The sequence below is a fragment of the Myxine glutinosa genome, chromosome 2 (genome assembly GCF_964187855.1).
Source record: "Myxine glutinosa chromosome 2, kmMyxGlut1.1, whole genome shotgun sequence".
NCBI classification, from domain to species: domain Eukaryota; kingdom Metazoa; phylum Chordata; class Myxini; order Myxiniformes; family Myxinidae; genus Myxine; species Myxine glutinosa.
This window is the reverse complement of record NC_136262.1, coordinates 233,660,997-233,686,299: the sequence shown is the minus strand read 5'-3', so window position 1 is coordinate 233,686,299 and position 25,303 is coordinate 233,660,997. Positions and strand designations below refer to the sequence as shown.

General features: G+C 44.3%; 1 protein-coding gene across 1 annotated transcript in view; it reads right to left on the bottom strand.

Moving 5' to 3' along the window:
- Nucleotides 1-6,194: 6,194 nt before the first annotated feature.
- The window catches only part of ILF2 (interleukin enhancer binding factor 2), a 56,196-nt gene continuing 37,087 nt past the window's right edge, over nucleotides 6,195-25,303 (bottom strand). Inside the window, exons 12-14 of the mRNA XM_068106079.2 lie at nucleotides 17,685-17,799; nucleotides 9,999-10,086; nucleotides 6,195-6,973 (exon numbers count right to left, since the gene is read on the bottom strand). Of these exons, the coding sequence (XP_067962180.1) occupies nucleotides 6,819-6,973; nucleotides 9,999-10,086; nucleotides 17,685-17,799 (358 nt within the window). The 3' untranslated portion in view covers nucleotides 6,195-6,818. The remainder of the gene's footprint in view (nucleotides 6,974-9,998; nucleotides 10,087-17,684; nucleotides 17,800-25,303) is intronic.

Below are 25,303 nucleotides of genomic sequence, written 5' to 3'. Positions count from 1 at the left end.
CGCAAGCAAATGACATGAGCGCCATCTTCTGGTAACATCACGAACGGCTTGAGGATATGGAATGAATGGCACGAACCGTTAACACAGACTGTACCGTTAACACGTCAAATCCTTCAACACTTCAACCACCTGACATACACCAGCTGCACACTGTAAACGTGACATATCTAAGACCATTCCCCACCTGCTCAGGCACAAGAGCAGAACCCACCATGGACCGCAGATTTAATGATGTCTGTCGCATCCACATCCCATCACATGTTGCATTAATGTCGCCGACTCCATGCACTCAAATCAACTACACGGTTCACATTCAAATTCCATATAGTCTTTTGTTTTTCTTTACCGATTTCACCCCTCACAATATTAAACTAGAACGACCTTCAGTAGAGCGCATACCTCTCTCTGCCAGGTTTTGTATCCCACCGACAGGCCGGATATGGATCCAGACATGAACCAAAATCGAATCGGCCTGTTCTTGTCACCTAACCAACTCAACCACCAAGTTATGTTAAAATATGTCCACAGCTTTTTGAGATATCGTATCGTTTTTGACCATATCATTCAATGGTGAAGAATCACTTCAAAAATTCAACAATCAGTGGATCTGGATTTTCACTAAAACCGAATCACTCGAATCCGTCCTTGTCACACACCCAACCGGAACCTGTCCACCAAGTTTCGTCCAAATCCGTCCATAAACATTTGAGATATCTTGCTCACAAATAGATAAACAGGTGTGAACACAAACCTCCGGCTCCGTCCACCTTATGTATTCGACGTATTCAGTTTCAATCATATGTATTTTATAGACATACTCACGTTACAATCGTATGTATTTTATGGACGTACTCGAGCTACAATCATATGTATTTTATAGACGTATGCATGTTACAATCATACATACTCTCTAGTCTAGACGTACTCGTTACAATCACATGTATTTTATAGACGTATTGAGTTCCAATCGTATGTATTTTATAGACATACTCGCATTACAATCGTATGTATTTTATGGACGTACTCGAGTTACAATCGTATGTATTTTATGGACGTACTCGAGTTACAATCGTATGTATTTTATGGACGTACTCGAGCTACAATCATATGTATTTTATAGACGTATGCATGTTACAATCATACATACTCTCTAGTCTAGACGTACTCGTTACAATCACATGTATTTTATAGACGTATTGAGTTCCAATCATATGTATTTTATAGACATACTCACATTACAATCGTATGTATTTTATGGACGTACTCGAGTTACAATCGTATGTATTTTAGACGTATTCACATCACAATCATATGTATTTTATGTCTATAAAATAGCGACGTACTTTTATGTGTGACTTTTATGTGACGTATTCACGTCACAATCATATGTATTTTATAGACATAGTGTTGGCTTCGCGGTTAGGGTGCTGGCTTGGGATCCTAGGATCCTGGGTCTGAATCCTGGTGGGTCGCTGAATTAACGCCAGGGGGGTTGACTCAGCCTGTCATCCTTCCGAGGTCGGCAAATGAGTACCAGCTTGCTGGGATGAATGATCACAGTGTATACCCCGATTTAGAATAGGTACACCATATCCCTCCACATCGCAAGAGCGTGACCAAGGGATGACGTCAGGAAGGGCATCCGGCAATAAAAACATTGTCATGGGGCCCGCAAGGCTAACCCCTGCTCTAGCGGGGAAAATGGCCTTAAAACGATCATTCATTTTCATTCATTCAGACATACTCGCGTTACAATCATATGTATTTTATAGACGTACTCGGTTACAATCATATGTATTTTATAGACGTACTCACGTTACAATCGTACATACTCGGTTACAATCATATGTACTTTGTAGACGTCTTCACGTTCCAATAGTATGCACTTTATAGGAATAAAAACATATTTCTAATATCACATTTACTATATGAGGGCCGTTGGTCTGTCTGTCTGTGTGTCTGTATGTCGTCATTTTTCTCAGAGATGGCTGAACGAATCTTCGTCAAACTTTCAGAGGTTTATCAGTGAGTGCATGGGAGTGTTGTACGCAAAAAAAAATTTTTTTTGAAAAAGAAAGTTTTTTGGGGATTAAAAAAAAAAAAAAAAATAAAAAAAAAAAATCGCTCAATAGTGCCTAAGCCTTTTTGATTAATGACAGTTATATACAAGTACACATTCGAATAAATAAATACAAAATAATTACCAGACATTTGAACACAAATAATAAAACAATTCCGGAAGCGGTCGAAGTTCGTGGTAGGGGTTTTTCTTCTTCCTGACGCCATCATACTTGACTCAGAAATGTGATCAACGGCACAATCAGCAGCACATATTCAACAAAAAGGTAAAATGATGATTTTGACATTTGTGATGGATTCTGATTTGGATGTAATTGCTTTTCCATTATATTTGCCCTCATAGTGGGGCGGCTTAGCCCAAATATTCAAAAGAATTGTGCATTTTGTGAAACAAGCACCAAATTTGGCACAAATGTACATTAATATGTTGCGAACATTTTCAGATATCAGACATATTTTTTTTTTCAAATTTTTTCAAATTTCGTAATTTCAAATTTTTCGGGTGACACCGTCACAATTTCGGTCTTCGAGGCCGGCCGATAGGCAAAGTGTGACCGGAAGGGACGAGGTTCTCCTGACCACGTGGCCCTCGATCTGGGAAGCGAGAGGCGTTCCATTAGTGGACGCGCCCCTCACGCCCGACTTTTGGGCGGCCCCGGCAGGCCGTTTGTTTTGACGTTCCGTGACAGGCCCCGCACCCCCACCTCCGGGCCGACCGGAAGCTTGTGCTGAGTACATCATACCTGAACAACTCAGTGAGGCAGAACACAGCAGTGCACACCAGGGTGACCCCTTCAGTGCATAAACCAATTAACCTGTCCACTGCAGGGCATATAGAAATGAAGTTATTTTCTGCATATAATAATAATATAAGTTCAGTTCTATATAACAATTTCTGTTATCACCACTACCACTACAACTACCACTACTACAAGCTTTGTCTGGAATTTTGTGGACTAACAGACAAACAGACATACAGACAAGCTGGGATCAAAACATTACCTCCTTCCACCATTGAGTGTAGAGGTAAACATCATGGAAATTATATCATGCCCTAGATTTAATTCATGCTTACCCGTGTATTTGCTTCACTGGTTCACAAGGTCTTTTGCATACATGTAATTCAGACTCTCGTCTTCATTGCTGACCACACAATGTTCGCAACATATTAATGTACATTTGTGCCAAATTTGGTGCTTGTATCACAAAATGCACAATTCTTTTGAATATTTGGGCTAAGCCGCCCCACTATATCGGCCGGCCTCGAAGACCGAAATTGTGACGGTGTCACCCGAAAAATTTGAAATTACGAAATTTGAAAAAAAAAATTACGGAATTTCAAGTGGCCCAATATCTGAAAATGTTCGCAACATATTAATGTACATTTGTGCCAAATTTGGTGCTTGTATCACAAAATGCACAACAGGTTTGCTATGCTGCTACACTATCATTTCAAAGATGTTAATGTTTCTTTTTCGCGTGAGCAACGCTGGGTACTCCAGCTATAAATACATAGAAACTTTACTCGGGGTACAAATACAAATACAACTTTGTCTGGGGGGGGGGGGGGGGGTGTAATATAGGCTATGTGGCCGTGGCCTCATGCGGGGGTTTGGGGGACCGGGAGAGGAGCGTAAATTCTCGATGTAAATGTGTACCGTGTAGCGCCACCTGGTGATGGTGGCAGAGGGTATTACAATTTCCTTTTTTACCTGGGCAACACTGAGGTTAAGGCACTCTTTGAACGGGTAAATTTTTCCTCCTTCTCTTCCCTGCTCCCGCAAAACGGAGGAGCCTGTCAAAGCCCCCCTCCCCCAAAATATGTATATGTAGTATATCTTTCCCCTCCCTCTCCCAATTGCCATCCCCCTCCACTCACCCCACTCCCTTCCTCAACCCTCCCTCTGCAGCCTGCCCCCCCCCCCCCTCCTCCTCACCCGGCAATGCCAGATACTCCTGCTAGTCCTTTATAGACATACTCATATTCTTAATAGTATGTACTTGCATTTTAATTGTACATACCTTATAGACGTACTCGGTTGAAAAAGACATAACGTGTAATACAGGCTATCACCAGGTGTCGCTTGTGGCTTTACGTTAGCACATCATGTGCAGACGGACGGACAAATTGACCCAAATGCAATACCCTCTGGCAAGGTTAATAAGGGGCTAAAATATGAAAGAAGGTATTTGAATCATTTTAAAATGATTAGAGGAATAGAGGAAGTAGAGGAATGAGAGGAGGCAACACACGTGTCGTGCTTTGGTTATGTACACATATTGGAATAGGAGCACCTTTTTCTGAGGGCTGTTGCTGTGCCCCAGATGCATCACCCCTGTGGATTAGGACAGAAATTGAATTTATACCTTGGACAGGATTTTGGCGAAAACTCAAACTCATCTTTGTCAAACGACAGTCCACCAACTAATGTAAGTAGATGGGACACGCGGCTTAACATCCAGCCAAGAGGGGGCACACCCTGCCAGTGAAGAACCAGTCTGACAGTTTATAGTCTGGTTGGGAGTCATACCCAGACTAGACAGCTCAAAGGTAAGATGCTACCTCGACACTACTCTGTCGGACAAGTTGTCAGGGTTAAACACATACTGGAAGGGCTAAAGCAGCAAGACAACAAGGCCATCTTCCTTGGAAGTACTGTATCTGTAAAAGAATCCCAAGGAAGCAAACAGACTAATGATGTGAAAATAGTTCAAGAGAGGAGCAAAACTCATGACCAATAAGGGCAGCAACTCTTTGCTGAAACTGATCTTTCAGAGTGAGATGACGAGCAGAGGGACCTGCCCAGACATGGAGACATGGGAAGTGTAATAGAGAAAATGGAAAGTACGGCTGGGAAAACGACAAACACATATGGTATATCAGAACCGGAAAAAAAAAAACATTGGAAGAGTGAGGCAAGATAAGGGCAAAGAGATACTATCTATCTATAATTCCACTAATCTCTGTCTGTGTGTGTGTGTGTATGCGACCGCTGTTTCTCGACAACTACCGGTCCGATATACTTGAAACTTGCCAGGTATATTGCTGGGGACCCGAGGATGTGCCTTTTCAAGGTTTCATATTAATCGGACAAGTAGTTACCGAGCTATGTCCAAAAAACGATTCAACCAATCAGAGAGCAGCGAGTTATCACGTGTGCCGAACGTGGCGAACAGACTCTGCCTCGGACGGCACATTTGAGAGCGTATTCATTTATTTCACGTTGGCAAACTATGTTGGCGTTAAACTATGTTTTAAAACTAATTAAAACTACTTTGCGATTCATCGTAACTGCGATTCGTAACTGCCGTTCGCTTTGGCTTTGCGAATGGACCAAACCATTTCATGTAAATAGAGGGGGGGGATTGTCACCGTACTCGCAAGCCGTTCGCTTTGGACCAAACCATTTCATGTAAATAGAGGGGGGGGGGATATAATTTTAGATATAGATATAGTACGGGCATGCCCTAGTAATGATAATGGGGGCAGTGTGACAGAAGATGGACTCAACAAGGGAATGAATGAACAGGAAAAGGAAACAGAGTGGGGAGGGGAGGAAACAGTAACCTGCAAGTAAGAGGGTTAGTTTCATGGGTATGGATTGGGAATTACACGAGACGGTGACGCACAGCCACCACAAAGCCCTGGAGGGAAGAGTGGGATTTAATTTAGAAAGCAGATCCACAAATGGGAGAAAAGGGGAACAAAAGAATGGAGGTGTGCAGCACGGCCGAATATTAAGGGTTGAACCAAAGAATGCGTGCATCCTGGAGGAGTAGAGGGAGCAAGAACAGAAAAGAAGCTTCCTCGTCATCATGGAAAGAGGCTTTTCGTCTGCCTCATCATGGGAGATGCGAATAAAATGTAGCATTCGATTCTCGGGTCCAGGAGAAACATATGTGAAGTGGGGAGTGCCAGACCATAGAAGGAGTAGTAAGTACTGCTCCATTGGACTATGGACTATGGACATTGGACTATGGACTATCCCAGCCTTGTAGGCTGGGAGTACTTTTGATTTTTCACGCAATGACTTGAAACTTGTGACATAAATTATGCCTCACCTTGATTCTCTTTTCCCCAAACGCTGGTCCAACAACAACGTCTAAAAACAATGAACAGGATGTTGAAAATTTATTTATTTCAGAGCAATAAGAACGATGCAAAGTAACATTTAGGTAAGGAAGTTTTAATGGTCATCATGTGGCCTTTGATATGCAACAGCCATCTGTCTAGAGGATGCAACATGGTGCATACAATTAGCACACACAGCCTTGCCATTTCTCTTTCCAACTAACACTTAAAATCGCATAACATAAAGTTATGGGTTCTACCATGTGGAAAACTTTGAGATACATTTCCAGCAAGATGATAAAGAAAGGATTTTTCTTAAACATGTGCAAATTGCACCTGTATTGCGAGAATAAAAAAATAAGGAAGGGTGGGGAAAAAAGTTGTTCTAATGTATCTATAGTGATGTAAAATGATGAATGCCCAAACAAGAGTAATTCGACCTGGGGGTGGTGGATCGTGTTCCTCAAGCACTCGCAGGAGATTTGCTATCCCCGTTTATTTGGGCAAAGTCCCGTTGGTGAATTAAATCTCCTTCACCCTGTCATACGATCCCTGTATTCAGCCAAAGCCAACTCGCTAATGGCTTTCGGTAATTTGACCTGACAACACCCTCCCCCAAAAGAATCAATGGGTAGCTGAAAAACATTTTTTTTTCGTAATGGTAAACCTAATTTTGAGACTCCATGCCATCCTCTTCCTCCTCCAACTCCTCTTCCTCCTCAGCCTCCTCTTCCCCTTCCTTCTTTTCCACAGGTTTTTCGTAAGCCTTTTCTGAAGGTGTCACCACAACTCCACTCCACACTGACAACTGTGTAGTGATGCCTGAGAGAGCAGGGAAAAAAAATTCTTATGTTTGTTTCTGATGTATTTTTTCATTTTTCTAAAAATGTTATTACTGTATATTAAAAAAAAACATTTTTGTTCAAAATAATTTTCTGTCCCCACCTCAAGAGCATGAACCATGGACCAAATCCAGAAAATCGTTACATATTTCAAATGCCCACCAATGTTGATTGCATAATGCATATACAAAGTTTCAAATGTTTTGGAATGTGCCCGCAATTGCATTCTTGGTATTCGAGCTTTTGACCCCGCCCCAGGGGTGGGGTCAAAATTACACTGCTCTTGCAACTTCGTGCTATGTGGCGATCACAACTACCAAGTTCGGTGAATTTCTGCACAACCCTTTAGGAGACAGCGTGACAAACAGACGGATCAATTTTTTATAGACGTTACAGAAGTTACAGATGCCGATTACAATTCCACCCCCATTTTTTAGCCCCTGTTGGACTCGTCCGTCCATTCCATAACCATATCTCGGAGATGTATTGACCGATTTTGTTCATACTTGGCACAAAGACAATACATGATGGTATACATATGCACATCATTTTGTTTCACGATGCGATCCAAGATGGCCGACTGATGGCCATTTTAGTTGTAAAAGACCCGATGTTGAACACGTCCTCGACCATTTCTCGGAAATGCATTCACCGATGTTGTTCAAACTTGGCACACAGATAGTAAATGATGGCTTACAAATGCCCGTCATTTTCTTTCATGATCAGATCCAAGATGGCCGACTGGCGGCCATTTTGTTACTTAAATGTGTCCCCATCCATGTGTTCCCATATCGGACATGCATGGACCGATTGATTTCCTTCAAACTTGGCACAAAGACAACACCTGAGTATACTTATGCAGTTTATTTTGAGATCTGATCAAAGATGTCCGATTGGTAGACTAGTGGCCATTTTAGTTGTAACTAGAGCAATGCGACTGTGTCGCCAATATGTCTCCGCATAGTCCCACAACGGGTAGATGCCCTCGTTAACTGTCCTAAAAATAATCAAGTTTGATTTAAATCCCTTCAGCTGTTTTCAAGTATCACATTTTCACCAGCCATGACAGGTTTCACATCGATCGGTGAAGCGGTTTCAGGGAAGGGATTTTTTTTAAATATCGGCTTTCAAGCTAATATGGCTGCCATACCACGTGACATATGACCTTAAAAATATACACTCTGCATATCTATGGGTAGGGGATCACGTATGTGGAGTTTCGTGTTGATCGGATAAGGTTCGTTTTTCTATCTAAGATGGCTGCCAAACCACATGACCTACGATGTCATCATTTTCAAACTAAATGCAACAATGGTGTTAGATGTGACCAGTGATGCCACACCATGTGACCAGTGATGTTTTCGTGATCATCTTTTAATCGATATGCCAAGTCAATGACACACGTAAAGTTTTGAGTCAAACGATTTGGTGGTTTGGGAGAAGATGTTTTTTTAGGTTTTAGGTTAAATCCAATATGGCTGCAAAACCAGGTTACCTATGATGTCATAAATTTAATATTTCAATACAAATGGGTCATAGATCATGTGCATGTAATTTCTGATTTTTAGGATAAGAAATTCGATGAAAACATTTTTGGCTGGTATACCACTTCACTTATGATGTCATCATTATCATGCTTTTGTTCCCCATTGGGAGGAGTTGACAATGTGCCAAGTTTAATTTTTTTCCCATTCAGTGGTTTTGGAGAAATAAATTTTAATTATTTGCATTTATTCCAAGATGGCTGCCATACTGCGTGACCTATGACGGCACAATTACGATAAAAACATTCTGCATGGGTGTCACTCCTACCCTGAAAGTTTCATCTCAATCGGACATGTGGTTGCTGAGAAAAACGAGGTTTAGCCCGTACGGATGGACGGACAACCCAAAAACATAATGCCTCCGGCCACCCTCGGGGGAGGCATTTTTAAAAAGGCATAAAAAACAAAAGGGTGGAGGCATTAAAAAAACTTGATATTGAACACGTCCTCAACCACTCCTCGGAAATGCATTTCCCGATCTTGTTCAAATTTGGCACACAGTTAATGAATGATGTGTTACATATGCACATCTTTTTTTCTGAGATCAGATCCAAGATGGCCGACTGGTGGTCATTTTGTTACTTAAATGTGTCCCCATCCATTTATCGGACATGCATGGACCGATTGATTCCCTTCAAACTTGGCACAAAGACAACACCTGAGTATATATATGCAGAAGATTTTGTCTCGTCATCCGACCAAAGATAGCCGACTGACGGCCTTTAACTCCGTACAGCAAAATTACTAAAACCCAGGTGGGGGCTATAACATTTTATGTCTTTTTGTTATTGTTTTTTAAAGAATGGGGATAATAATAATCATGAAAAACACAGGTATACGAGTAAACACAATCAAACTTTGATAGCAACCTTCATGTTAGGTCAGAAGACAATTCTTGTTTTTATTATTTTGGAAACTTATTGTAGTCTACAAAAAAAATGAACAACTCATTCATATGATCTATTAAAATACACATTTACCCTGTTTTGTAAATCTGACTGCAATTTTATGGTGTACAATTGTCACTGATTGATGTGCAGTCACACATTCATGCCAGTTGCCATAGAGGCAGGCAGATCTACCTTCCACAAAGGCAAGTGATAGAGCATTGCAGGAAGGGGGAGGAGGAGGTAGAGAGCGGGGGTAAACAGCATCACCTGGCAAATTCATTAGTAACTGATGGTCTGGTTTTAAATTCTAGGCTGCACTGGTGGAAAAAAAAAAGAAAAAAAAAAGAGGCTTTTCATACCAAAATATAAAATAACAAGAAAATTATATTTTCTCTAATCTAGGGTCTGGTGCATTCAAACAAAGAACCCCAAACCCATTCGCATCACACACAGTCGATTCGAACACCAAACCCATTCGCATCGCACACAGTCGTTATATTGAGTTAACGTCTTCAAAACAAAGGGAACCAAATGTCTCGGGCACAAGCAAAGTGCGTATGTAACCACTTACCAAAGTCTCTTTCAAGTCCCAATATCTCTTTGTAACCTCCATGGGCCAAGACTCGCAATAGCGTTTGTGCGGTAAAACAAACGCTATCCTGGAAATGGAAAAACAAGTTATTAAATAAGCAACTTTAGAAGTGGGGGAGGGCAGGTGGGGTGGGAGAGATAAAATAAAGCAAGCAGGATATTTATGCAGAGATATCAGGTCTTGTGGCTGGGGGGAGAGAGGGGGCAAAGGAAAATACTTAACTTCCAAAAGTGTCAGATCGCAAACCCCAAAGGGGTTACCCTATACTTGGGGAATTTGACATGCTTCGCTGAGATTATTTTTTTTAAATACGACTTGCATTTCCTTCATTTGAATATTTTTACACATTATTTGTGATTAAAAACATGACAATTTCAACACATTTCAGGTAGATGATCATGATTTATTGAGTAAATCACGCTGTAAAATATAGTTGCTCACTCAACTTAACTTCAAAATTCTCTTGGATGGGAAATAAGGTCTTACATATATACGAGGACATGTTGAAAAGCACTGCCTCCTATTATTTTTCTCCAAAACAGGTTGTTGTTTCGTATGCAGCCCGTGGATGCTGGTTGCACCATTTTTCTGGAAGCACGTTAATGCAGCTGATGCAGTGCCCCAATTATCAGTGAGCTGGTACTCAATTTGCTGTCCTCGGAAGGATGGCAGGCTGAGTCAACCCCGCTGGCGTTAATTCAACGATCGACCGGGATTCAAACTCAGGATCTTAGGATCCCAAGCCAGCACCCTAACCGTTAATCTCCAAAACAGGTAAACAGATATTCGAATAAAACAAAGTGCAATCCGCACATTATTTCTTCCCGCCACTGGGTGCGAAGTTTTGTGATTTTGAGACGAAATGTCTCAGTGATACGCAAGTCAAGATGGCAGAGGGCAGCATGACGTTGTCAGTGCTGTGAACTGTGAAGCGTCGGAGATTAATTTGGAGCTCAAGTTTTCTGCACAATTTATGAGTCATTGTGCACAAACAACTGGTTCAACGATGTCACAAAAGGTGAAGATAAAATGATTGAGTTGATGGTGATTATGTTGAGAAATAAATATGCACGATGGGAGAATAAAGATCGACGTAGTATCTGGTCTCAAAGAATTGAACCCATTTTAATTAAAAAGCAATTCGTGAAATAAAATATACAAGAGCATTAGCAGACTTCATCAATCAAAAAAAATAAAATATATGATGATGATGCACACACCCATCATCCCCTGACTGTAAACAAACTTGATTTTGACACAAGCAAACAGACGAAATATGAACACAATCAAATAGGCCCCAAGGGTAAGCAGAGAGGGGGAAATTGAGAAAATGGAAGCCTCCATAGTTTTCAGTGCTCACAGCTCCACTTGCAGTAATGCGTTTTGAAACTGTAATTGCCACATGATTAAAGCACATATAAGACAATGAACTGCATGCATCCCCGGACTAATAAACTACAGGAATCCCATCAATGTGCCAAAAAGTAAAAAAAAATACGTGCTTTAACTCTGCATCCATACTCTGCCAAGATCAACTTTCACGTTCGGGTGGAATGAATGGTAAAATTTACGAGGAATATGATTTTCAAAAATGTGATTTTCACATCTCTAGTGACATTATCATGAGATTTAGAACCGAAACTGGCTTTGTTTCTTGTAGATAAAACATACAAATTGAAATAATAACTGGTGCCATCGCATGCACCATGCAAATGCGCCATCACAAATGCGGATGGTGCGCCATCGCAAATTCCCATGCTTCCCACATCAAGCAAAGCAAAGTTGAAGATGATAAAAAGTTCCACAAAGAACCCAATATCAAATTTTGACTCAAATTTCTGATTCAAATAAAATTTTGACAAATTTTGAGTTAAATATTTTTAAATTTTTGAGGGGAGGTGCAGGAGTGCAACAAATAGAATGGAACCTTCATCTATACTATAAAAGGAGTCATACGTGTGTCTGTGCATGTGAGTTCCACCCATTGGTTGGACAGTTCGCTTGACTCCACCCACAATTTCTACACTATGGCCGCCAATTTAGGAACCCTTTAGAATTACACTATATAACCATTTATAACTATTTGGCTTTAGAATTACCCTTTAGAACCCCTTAGAATTGCAGTGCTTTTACTACGGAGGTTATGCAGGTTTTCTATTATTTCCGACTATTTTCTCAAATTGCAAGTTGAACAGGCGACTGTCAGACGGGTTTCTGTGAAGTCTGTGATAGCATGATAGGGGGGCAAAAAATATCACATATTCCGCTGTTTTGATGTGGGAATGCTCATTTGCTTTCTTATAATATATGAGCGGGGGGGGGGGGGGGGGGGGTGGGGGAGGATGAGAGTAAAGATGGGGCAACTATGGAATGGAAGGGGGATGGAGATTGAAGGCTTGAGAGTGGGGAGGGGATTGAGGGCTTTGGGGTTGGGGTGGGGGAAGGGCAAAGATGGGAAGGAGTTAGCAGGGGGCGGCTGGAGCTTTTTGTTGAGATGTCAGAAGTGCATGTGTTGAGTTTACTCAGTAAAAATGTAATGGTGTGTGTGTGTGTGTGTGTGTGTGACACTGTGGGGAAGGGGGTGACACAATTACCCTGCGGCTAATGTGCTCGTGCTCCCGAAAGGCCTTTCTTGTTATTATACCACGAAATACCATATTAGAAACGTTATATGGTTTTTCTCCCTTAATATTACAACACGGCCATTGTACATTTTTTTTTGTGTGCGCCATGTCAATTCCATTGATCAGTTATGCTGTGGCCACTCATATCGTTTGTTTTGAACCAGGGGGCGGGTCCAAATAGGATACTGCTCTCATACCTTCGTGCTATGTGATGATAATAACTACCAAATTAGGCGAATTTCTGCACAACCGTTTAGGAGGAGATAGTGTGATGGCCGGGCAGACAGACACAAGCCGATTACAATATCCCCCCGTTTTTTCAAAAAGCATGGGGATAATAAAACTACAATGGCACTCAGTAGAGCGCATATCTCTGGGAGACTGCACAGCTTACACTTTCTATCCCACTGATAGGCCAAAAATCTGCATCCATACCTTAACCAAAATCAAATCAGCTTGTTCTTGTCACCTACCCAACTCATCCACCAAATTTTGTAAAAACTCGTCCACGTTTGGAAATATCATGCTATATACTGCTTTTGGCCCAATCTCTCAATGGTGAAGAATCACTTTAAAATTGCCGCATTCGGATATTCACCAAAATCTAATGAATTCGTCCTTAAAACACCCAACCTGTCCATCAAGTTTCATCTGAATCCATCCATACATTTTTGATACATCATGCTCACAGAAAAAACAAACAGACAAACAGAGTTTGTCACTCTACTCTGAACATGCTGCTTCTGCTGTCTTAACAATGGATGGAGGTCCTCAATGCCAAACAGGAAATTAGAGCTGTCTCCCTTGACATATCACGTGCCTTCGATACGGTCTGGCACCCCGCTCTGCTCACCAAACTCTCCTCTTATGGTATCCATGGAAATCTCCACGCATGGCTTGCGGACTTCCTCTCTGGTCGTAGTCAACGTGTGGCCCTGAATGGGTTTCTCTCATCTTCCCTTCCTGTTCAGGCTGGAGTTCCCCAAGGCAGTGTTCTGGGCCCTGTGCTTTTTCTGGTCTTCATCAATGATCTCTCTGACTCTCTTGAAAATCCTCTCTATCTCTTTGCTGACGACACCACTCTCTGCCGCTCCATACCTCATACTTCAGATCAGCAGTCTGCAGCCTCCTCACTCTCTGCAGATATGGACAAAATCACAGACTGGTCAAACAAGTGGGACATGTCTTTCAATCCTGACAAATCTCACACTCTCACTTTGTCTCTCCGAAAAGACCGACTCGACAACCCTCCCATCTACTTTCTGAACAATCCTCTCCAAGAAGTTCTGTCACTCAAGCTTTTGGGTCTCACTATCTGCCATGATCTTTCCTGGGAAAACCACATTTCCAAGCTGGCCTCCTCACCGACTGGGCATCCTCCGTCGTGCAAAGTCTTTCCTTGGCACACCTGAGCTCCTCACCACATACAAGGCTTACATCCACAGCTGAATGGAATACTGTTCTCCCCTCTGGGCCGGTGCTCCTGCCTCACACCTAGCTCGGCTTCACGCTGTTGAAACCAAAGCTTTCAGAATCATTGGAATCTCCCGCAATGAAGCTAACTCCGAGGGCCTTTCACTCACTCACCGCAGGCAGGTTGGTGGTCTTTCTGTCTTCCACCGACTACTCTCCGGCCTTGCTTCCCCAGCTCTCTCTGGGCTCTGTCCCCCAAAAATTCCTACAGGACGCACAAGATCTGCCAGCAATCCTCTCATGGTGAAACTGCCAAAATCAAGACTCTCTGCTCACCTTCAGTCTCTGCTCTCTGCCTCTGGAACAAACTCCCTCCTCTCTTCAATCCCACTCCTCCCTCCAGGTCTTTAAAACAGCTGTTCACCACCATTTCTTATCTTCCCCATCCAAAACCTTGATGTTCTCTACTCCCATTAATTCACTCCAGATCCACCTTTTGGAAATACCGACTTCTTTTCTGGAAGTCCTATCAGTGTCCATGTGTTATGTGTTTTATACCTCTCCCCCCCCCACCCCCCACCCCCCCAACCTCCCATGGCTCTTCCCTCCAAGCCCTCTCCCTCGCACAGATCTCCCGATGTCCCTCTTCTCTACTGTTCTAGTGTTGTGTGCTTCCCTCTCTCTCCCCATCTTATCTCCCGCTCCCTTGATCATGTTATTTGTGTCAGTTTGTTTTTATGTGATTCATGTTAGCTCTTACACAAGCCTCGATCTTGTGCACAAAAAAAAAAGAAGAAAAAAAAAAGGCGAAAACAACCTCCGGCCACCTTTGGTGACAGAGGTTATAAATCATTTTCACCTTCCCCTCTCCTCCCCTCCCCCATGCATGTACCTACACGTCTGTGCCCATTCTTCTGCTCCAAACCTGTGCCCTTTGCTCCACCCATCCTCTATAACGTCCCATAAATTTAAATCACTCCTCTCACCTTCCCCGTCATTTTACCAATCTCCTTTTATTCATTTATCCACTGCCTAATGGACAATTTCTCCATTGACCCCATTGTGTCATTGTGCACAAACAAGTGGTTCACCCATCCTTTGCCAAGAGATGTGAATGGCCACAGCACAACCAATCAATGAAACTGACATGTCGCACACTACTAAAAATGTAGAACATTAATTCGTTTTTAAAGGGAGAAACAAGAAACGTTTTTAATATATGCTATTTAATCGTATAATAACAAAGAAGGCCTTAAGAGGGCATGAGGAGTGTTCCCTTCCATCCATCGCACTCCCACAGTCTCCCCATTCCCTCCCTCCCTCAAATAAAATGTAATATTATATGATCTTCATTTCATAAGATGTATTAAAAAGTCCAATAAAACATATGTGATATCGTGCATGTGTTGAGCTTCAAATATATTGTCAGTTATGTTGAATCATAATTATTTTGAAAAGGTGGCGTTTATATTTAACTTCTCGAAAAGCGAAAAATATCTCGAATCATTATACAAATAAAATGGTATAATGCTCCTTAGTAATAGTGCTATATAAAAACTTATTTTATTACTGAAAACTCATAAAAGAGCAAGATCACAAATGGCTTTCTATACCAATAACCACATCACAACAAGATTCGATTTAACTGCTATGGACAGGATGGCGCAGAGACAGTTCAATTGCCTCTAAACTATCTGGTCTGGGTTAAATTCTCAACATGACTATAAACTATCGGATTAGCGATTCGCAGGCCGGGCTTTGCATAAATGAGTGCAAAATCCCATTGAATGTATGTTAAGCTGGGTGTCCCATCTGCTAGCATTAGCTGGGGTGATCGGCGAGGATCCGTCGACGTCTTTAGATGAAGATGAAGATAGCTGCCCTGAATGGCAAAGCACCCAGTCTAATTTTGTCGCGAGGATTTTTTGGCGGAACTGACGCTGTACGCAGAGTATGGGCATACTATGAGGATTGAGATGGAGATGTATGACATAGCGAGATCGAGAAAAGCACCAAAACGTTGCTATTGACGTAATCCAGAAGCAGTCCCGATGAAGTCCCTTATGAACCAGCCCCGCTGATCGGTCATATCCCCAAAGTGTAAATCTTGTGCAAATTAGCAAGACTGGTTCATGGTACGGTGGGTAAAAATGAACTTTTATTTTGGATCTAAAAATTCTAACGCAAGGACTGTGATGCCATGACGGTTTAAATTATGCGATTTAAACTCAACTTCTATCTTCGTAAGACAATACAGACAATACCACATCTTCCTCTTCTGATTTATGCATGCAGCTCGTGTGAAATGGTTTAGGCATGGGTCGTGGAAGATTGTTTTTATAACTGTTTATTCGCGGCTGATGGGGGATGGTAAATGTGCAACGTAGATCTGATGTATCAAATATTGTTTAGGAACTGTTAAGAGCGTGGCAAATGGTTTGCGTACGCGCACGGCTCGTGGAAGACGTTTTTTGCACCCGCAAAAAAACCGTGAATATGCGGGGGCACAGGGAGGCGAATACAGTAACATATCACAACGTATGAACCGTGAATACGAGGGTTCTGTGAATGTCGAAAACGCAAATGTTGGAGTCTTATGGTACTGCAAAACTGGAGGTTCTTGGAAGTATGACAACGATTTGTGTACTAAATAATGAGAACACCTGACACTAGGCAGAGGCTTCAGACTTTGAAACGCTCACGAGCCTGTACCGTCGAACTGTTCCAAGCTGTCATTTTTGACGGGCCAAATACTAGTAAATATATATTGTGTTTGGTTACAAGACCACAAGAGAAACTAGTTAGCTGTGATCACAAAGCGATTGCCAAGAGTAAGCCTTCCCCGGTGCCCGTGATCCAATGATGACTTCGATAAAAAAATTCCCTTTTTTAAGACCATTTTCCCCGCTAGAGTGGGGGTTCCCCTTGCGGGCCCCATGACAATCATCATGGTTCCCTTTTTGAGGCAATGTTTTTATGGCCGGATGCCCTTCCTGACGCCAACCCTTTAGCCGCCTCTTACGACACGCAGGGATATGGTGAACCTATTCTAAACCGGGGCACACACCGGCACATTCATCCCAGCAAGCTGGTACTCAATTTTCCGACCTCGGAAGGATGACAGGCTGAGTCAACCCCCCTGATGTTAATTCAACGATCGACCGGGATTCGAACTCAGGATCTTCGGATCCCAAGCCAGCACCCTAACCACTAAGCCAACACCAGGCCAATGATGGCCATATTTTTTACAGACCACCATATGACCTTCACCTTCAATATTTAGAGATAGAGTGTAAAATTAAGAAAACGTGTCCCTATATACAATCTATCCATAAAACTCAAAATCATGAAAATTGGAGGAAAATTATTCAAGTCATCATCAAAAAGGTGTTTTTTCTGTAAATTAGGGCACAATTCGAAAACGTAGGTGAAGCACACAAATCAAATATCAGGTGCATATCTTCTATGAGGGTCCAATATTATGTTGCAAGAATATCTTGGAAAAAGGTTTTGTTAGCATTCATGCATAATTTTTAAAGTTGCATATTGCCAAACAGCAAGTACAAAAAAAATGGTGAAAAGCAATTAAAAATTTAATAATATTACAAAAGTGAGAACTAGGAATTACTTGCTGTTCCAGGGTCATGATAGTGTGGACCCTGTGTGTACCATTTTCACAAGGATCTGGAATCCCCACCGAGCCTGGTAGGAAGAGACCAGCTGCAAGCAGCTGCAGGCAGCGTCTGCTCACAGACAAACAGGCTTAGCAAGAATAATGATTTCCTTTGCAGAGTGAAAAGCGTTTGCAGAATAAAATAGTTCACAATGTCCACCTTAACAAAAATGCACCAAATGATGGATCATTGATCACCTTAACAAAAATGCACCAAATGATGGATCATTGATCACCTTAACAAAAATGCACCAAATTATAGATCATTGATCACCTTAACAAAAATGCACCAAATGATGGATCATTTATCACCTTAAAAAAAAATGCACAAAATGATGGATCATTCATCACCTTAACAAAAATGCACCAAATGATATATCATTGATCACCTTAACAAAAATGCACCAAATGATAGATCATTGATCACCTTAACAAAAATACACCAAATAATGGATCATTGATCACCTTAACAAAAATGCACCAAATTATGGATCATTGATCACCTTAAAAAAAATGCACCAAATGATGGATCATTGATCACGTTAACAAAAATGCACCAAATTATAGATGATTGATCACCTTAACAAAAATACACCAAATGATGGATCATTGATCACCTTAACAAAAATGCACCAAATTATAGATCATTGATCACCTTAAAAAAAAATGCACCAAATGATAGATCATTGATCACCTTAACAAAAATGCACCAAACTATAGATCATTGATCACCTTAACAAAAATGCACCAAATTATAGATCATTGATATACAGATTGGTGAGACTTCCATCTGATCCGTTTGTTTGTGACACTTTACATGGTAAATGCTCATATATATGTGGGAGATAAATCAGTTGAAAGTTTGGCATTTCTTTGAGCATGTATACATATACAATATATATATATTGTTGCGAATATGGAATTTGGCCTCCATATCCGCTTGTAAATATTCCCCTATTTTCTCCAATACTCCCCAACTTTCCCCGATCCCCCATTCCCTAGTCCCATTGCATGTAAATAACAATCAGTAGAGCCGACCTTCCCCTTATTCCCCCATTAAATGTCGTGCCCAGGTCCACCGCACCACACGTAGCCAACTTTCGGACATCTTCCTAGTTATTCTTAATCTATGTCAGTTAAGGCCTCGTTTCCATTAATTATGACTCTTCGTTGCACCAGAATGTGATTATATGGCATCAGTAGTGAGTTTAGGACCTTTCCCATACCTCCTCCCATCTTCTTCCCCAAACAACAACAATAACAACAACTACAACAACAATTACAACTACAACTACGACTACAACAACAGAGGGGCGGGGAGTGTGCGTCCTCACACCGGCTCGGTTACCCGCCATGACCATGCGCTCCACGGCGTTACCCCGAAGGGGCTGGCTGTCAGCTCCTCGTCAGGGGCGGAGCCAGTAACCCCCCCCACGCACCCAATGAGAAGCAACGTGCCGATTCCATCTGGGGCGGAGCTAACGAGCCGAGGGCGTGTCACTCCCCGCCGGATATACGCGGCCCCGCGCCGGATGTGACGTCAGATGCGCCCCCAGCCTGGAGAGAGAAGTCGCCACCCCTCGAGCGCTGCAATACCTCCACCGCATCTCTTAAACTGGACCGTACGCGATTCTGACCTTTGAGCCCAGGTGCACCTGGAGCCATCGCTACCCGCCTGTCCTTTCCATCAAACCCCGTGTGAGTGAGCCTTGTCCCGTTTATCTGTCGTCCGTTGGGGTTAATATAAGTGTGTTTAAGTGCCCACCTTCCTATGTTTCCCTCTTGTCCCTGTAATCTAAACCTTCCGCATTATTGTAATAACAACCTTTGAGAACCGTATCCCTGGTGTCGTGTCGTATTAATTCCAGCCGTGTGTCTTCTTTTTCCTTCATTGGTCTAGCATAGCGCGATTAGTCAACGTTCGGGCACAATCGGGTAACTTGTGCAGACGTGGTCATACCATAAAACCGCTCGGTAAATAACATCCAAGCCACGTCTGTAACAATTGGTTGTCAGGAGTTGGATTCGAACCTGGGACTAAATTTATTTAGTCCAAATTTTGGAACACCAATTGTACTATTAGAGTAACAATTGGTGTCGAGGAGTGGAATTCGAACCCGGGACTAAATTAGTTAGGCCCAAATTTTGGGAGGGAAAATCGAGCCGGAGCGCGTACGGCGCTCGACCGAATCGATTCGGAGCGCGTTTCCCGCGCGAAATTATAACGGCGAAATTTGAATTTGTTTTACGAAAATAAAAAAATAAAAACCGAATTTTGAAAGTCGCGCTATGGCGGATCAAGACAGCTGGGGTCCGGTAAAGGAGAGTGAGGTAGGGTCGATCCAGGACCAAAATGAGGGACAGGAGGAGAGCGAAGCAGTGAGGGCGGCAGGTTCGCAAAATAGCGCCGTCACGCACGAAGAAGCGGGCGCGCAAAATGGCGCCTCGCTGATCACCGCGCCAGCGACCGTGGCAGCGCCCCCGATGGATTTGAACTCGTTTTGGATACAAATGAAGGCCCTTATGGCCCAGAATAATGAAGAAATGGCAAACAGAATGGGGAACCGGATGGATGCTCAGGGTGAGCGATTGGAGGGCCAAATGGGGGCCAATAGCCAACGGTTAGAACAAAGAATGGGGTCCAATAGCGAGAAATTGAGGGAGGACATGGGGGCGCAGATCGGAGGGTTAGGGAGTAGAATAGAGGGATTAGACAATAATTTTAAGGGATTAGACATGAAATTTGGGAAATTAGACGATAGATTAGGGGAAATACAGGAGGGGTTAACGGGGGTAGAAAACAGAATGGCCGCTCAAGAGAATCAGATAGAGGGAGTGAAGCATGGGTTAACGGGGGTAGAAAACAGAATGGCCGCTCAAGAGAATCAAATGGAAGGGATGCAAAAAGGGTTAGAGGGGTTGGAAAACACCATGGAAGGCAAATTGAGGGACATGAGGGCCCAAGCGGAAAGGGAAGTTAACCAAATGGGGCAGCAGATAGAGGGGGTCAGAATGGGGGTAGAAACCAAACTGGATGCTCACAGGGAGGAAATGGAGCAGATGAGGGTGGCATCTGGGCAGGAGATGCAAGTGATGGGAGAAGAGATCAGAGGAGGAGTGAGTGAGGAGGTCGGAGGAGTGCGCGAGGAGGTGAGGCACTGTGAGGAGCACATGGAGAAGGAGGTGAGAAAGGGGACTGTAAAGTTACAAGGGGGCATAGAGGACCTGACGCAGGAGGTGGAGCAGCTGACGGTGGGACAGACGGAGTTAGTGGAGCAGGTTCAAAGGAACACTGCGGTATTAGGAGGTTTAAAGGCGACACAGAAAGAACTAAAAGATGACTTGGTAGCGACGAAGAGGGAATGTCAGATGGTACGTGAGGGACTGACAACGAGGTTGGACGAGGTGATAGAGGTAATGGAGACGAAGGACCGGCAGGTGAGGACGCACATGGAAACGGTCAAGGTAGCCTTGGAGGACGAGCTTGAGGAGACGTACCGGGGAATAAAAGAGGTGAGGCACAAATTAGAAGAAGTGGAAGAAGGGGTGAGCGAAATTAAGAAGCGACGGAGAGGGGATAACAAAGAGATAAAAGAGGAGATAAAAGAATTGGTCCAAAGTCTGTGTTTGGATCGTGATGTGCTCGTTAACCGGATGAGGGATTCGCAGGTGATGGAGGAGAAGCGAAGAGGAAGAGGACCCGGTGTAAGTGGTGACCAATATGGTCGTGCGTATGATGCGCCAGGTGATTTAAGAGGCTTGGGGGTCGAGATAGACCCGGGTGTTCGTGAGAGGCCGTTGGTGAAGTGTGCGACAGGTCTGGTGTGCGAAAATGGAGGTGTGCAAGAAAGTCCGACTCTGGGGTGTGTGAGGAAAAAGTGCGTGCCAAGGAGTGAGTGTGCTGGCGAGAGTGAGTCGGTCGTAGCGCGTGTGCGAGGGAGCACATGGAAGCGTGGTGTGGTGAGTGTTACAGAGGGTGTAACGGGAGAGTGTGCGCGAGAAAGGTGTGTGACGGACAGGTGCATGAGGAAAGAGTGCGCTGTCAGAAGTAAGGAAGAGTGTCCACCTGTGGTGAGTGTTACAGAGGGTGTAACGGGAGAGTGTGCGCGAGAAAGGTGTGTGACGGACAGGTGCATGAGGAAAGAGTGCGCTGTCAGAAGTAAGGAAGAGTGTCCACCTGTGGTGAGTGTTACAGAGGGTGTAACGGGAGAGTGTGCGCGAGAAAGGTGTGTGACGGACAGGTGCATGGAGAAAGAGTGCGCTGTCAAGAGTAAGGGTGAGTGCGCTGTCAGGAATGGAGGTGAAAGTAGTGAGAGTGACATGGAGCGTGAGTTAGTTGTGACAGGTGAGCGAGGATGTACACCTGGGATGGAAGGATGCACACCTGGAATGGTAGAGCGTGAGTGGGAATGCACGCTGGAGTTGGTGGTGAGGCACGTGGTTGGGTGTGCGAATGAGGGCACACCTGTGATTGTCACAGAGGAGGTGACCGAGGAGGGGGCGCGAAGCGGTGTTTTGGTGAGGTGTGCGACCAACGAATGTGTGCCAAAGTGTTCGGTGGTCAGGTGTGTGACCAAGGCTGTGAGTGGAATGGGTGTACCGAGGTGTGTAAGGAAAGGTACGAGGGGCATGGAAACGGCTGGATGTGTGAGCAAGGAACGGGCTGCGGGGTGTAAGCATGCAGGTGAAGCATCGACATTAAACGGGTTAGAGTTTAGAACGACTTATAGCCGAATCGGGCCCTCGGTGCGTGCCGGGCCTCGCTTTGAACGGCCGCGTCCAGGCTCCACTAGGCGGAGCTGGCAGCCCGATAGGAAGGGTCGTTATGGCGACCACGTTTTGTTGAGACGTGCCGGCAGGTCGAGATCGGGACATTGGATGGCTCCACGCCGAGGTGATGCGTGGGATCTCGGCCCGGGTAAGCCCCCGTCCCTGCCCCGAATGCCGGACGCACCCAGCCGCTGGCACAAAACAACCAGCATCCATTGCTTGGCTTCACGAAGCCGGGCTTTGGACAGGGAGTGGCGCACCGAGAGGTATTAGTGAGTCGACTGGGTGATGAGGTTAGTGTTTTGGACCCAAAATTAGAGAAAAACAAAATTTGATGATTGGCAAGGGATTGGCAGTAGTGATTGGCAGATGATGGGCAGTGATTGGCAAATTTTTAATTTGTTGAAATTTGATGTGCAAAATTGGTAGTGAGAGACCCCCGATGTGGTGGGATGGCAAATCCACCATCCCTCACAGGTGGGGGGCAAAGGAGCAATAGCTTATGGGGTGTATGGCAGTGAAAACTAGCCCGGGTGGGTTAGGATATTGTGTGTAGGGATCTAGAGAAGATGACCTTAGGTAACGTTAAGTTTAGTTAGTGACTGATACCTGTAGTAGGGACGCAGGTAGATTAGTGTGGATGATAATGACGAGGGAGCGCAATAGTTTAAAGGGACGACTGGGAAGCGCAAGTTTCAGAAGGGAGTAGTTAGCTGAGATGATGCCGTGTGTGTGAGGATGGAACAGGTGTGATTGCACAGGTGTGCAATTGGACAGGTGTGTGGAGCAGTGTATGAGTAGTGAGTGTGTGGATCAGCGCGAATGCGCTTGGGGAGAGAAGGGTGCAGGTGGCACCAGGTGTGAGAGCACAGGTGTGCAAGTACAGGTGTGTGGAGAGAGTTGGAGTAAGTGGTACGGAGCGGTGTGCATGGTGCGAAGGTGTGGATGGGGGAAGAGTAGACCCCTTTCACGAGTACCCGGGGCGGGTAGTGTAAGTGTTAGGTAGAGGGTACAGGTAAATTGTGGTTGGATATTGGCATTTGTGGTGCGGTTGCAGAATGGTGTTGTGAATGGGTGCATTAGTGTTGTGGAAATGGCTGGGCGTGTAGCCTGTTAGTGTGTGTAGTTGGTTGGGCACTCCACCACTGTGAGGATGTCGGCCAGGTGAGGCCGCAGGTGGGCTCTGGGAGCCGGTAGTTGTGAGTGGGTGCCTGAGGATCCCGGGTGTGGATCGGGTAGCCCAGTGCCAGAGAGGGCACCGAGTGGGGAGAGCGCCAGAGGGCCTGCCCCAGTTAGTTAGGTTAGGGTAAGGAGCAGGTAAGCTCGGAGGCAACCGCAGTGGTGGAGGTGTGCAGGTGGGTAGACCCACTGGGAGAGGTACACGCCGCAGCCCAGAAATTGTGCGAGGGCACCGGGAGATGAATCGGGGGAGTGAGACCCCAAATTGAAGAGCACCACAGTTTGGCCAATGGGAATTGGTTTTTAGAACCCATAGTGTAAGAGGGCCAATGGTTTGGCCGGAGAGAGACCCCGGGTAGTGTAAAGTTGTTAAAGTCATTTAGGAAATAGTTAGGATTGAAGAACCTGTCGCACCATACGCAGCCACTTACCTGTGGTGATGATGATGACTCCACACCTGTGTTTTCTTTGTTTGTGTTGCAGAAATGAGAATTGCTGTTGGATTTGTGAGACGCATCACGACGTGGATGAGACATTGGGGTGATTCCATCTCTCCCTCCCTAGGAGGGACTGATGATGAATTGGTGATGGCAAATTTTGATGTTGAGTTGGAGATGGCAAATTTTGATGAGAGTTGAAAATGGCAAATTTGATTGGTTAGGAGGGAGAGAAGACGAATTTGGTTTATGGGAGGAACGGGGAAGACAGTAGGGATGTTTGTTGATTTGTAAAGTAGATGTTTATGGGTAGTGTTGTGTTGTGTGGATACAGTAAGGGGTAAGGGAGGGGCCATGTAGGTTACCTGGTGGGGGGGGGGGCGTACGATAGGAACGTACCTGTCTCACCTGGTTCCCATGTGCCCCCAGTGTGCATCACCTTACATTGCGTGCACTTTTGCGCCCTTACCACCTTACTCACTTGTCTGCTTCTTTTGTCTCCCACCTCCGAGGATCTGGCTTTGGGGTAGAGAGAGAGGAGAGAGAGGTGCTGGCTGCGCAGTTGTGGGCCTGCACTTTCGCTGTTTGCTGCCGGGATCGATACACCATATGGACCGCAATGTTTGTGGCCACCCACAATGGACCGCAGTTCGTTTGCGGCCAAGCACCACCCGGGGATGGACCTATGGGTCAACGTGGCACCTATGCCATACAGGTGAACCACTAATAGTTAACACCACCAAGTGCACCACAAGAAGAGCAAGAGACACCTGCAGGGTTAGGGGTTGTCGAATTTATTTTTATTCCAATGAACAATGGTGACTGCACCGATTGGTGGTGGGGTGGTGCTGTTGATGCTCGGGAAGGGTGCTCTGCACGTTATTAAAGGCCGTCGGCCACAGAGCACTCGTGGGTTGGTGTATCGATGTTGGCAAGCGCGCTCTCTCTCTATGCATAACATCTGCATGTATTCCTCCAAAAACAGGTCCTGGATCGTAGTGTAAATAGCAGCGTAGTCTTGTAAATAATGCTCCCTACCGGCTGTATGTTTAGTTTGAGAATTCTTTCCGGATTCGGTTATCCTGTGGGTGTGTTTCTGTGAGGAGAAGGGTGCAACGTCGCAGGGGGACATATTTACTCATTTGTGAATATCTGTAAAACTGTCGCACTCAGGGTAGAGTTAATAGT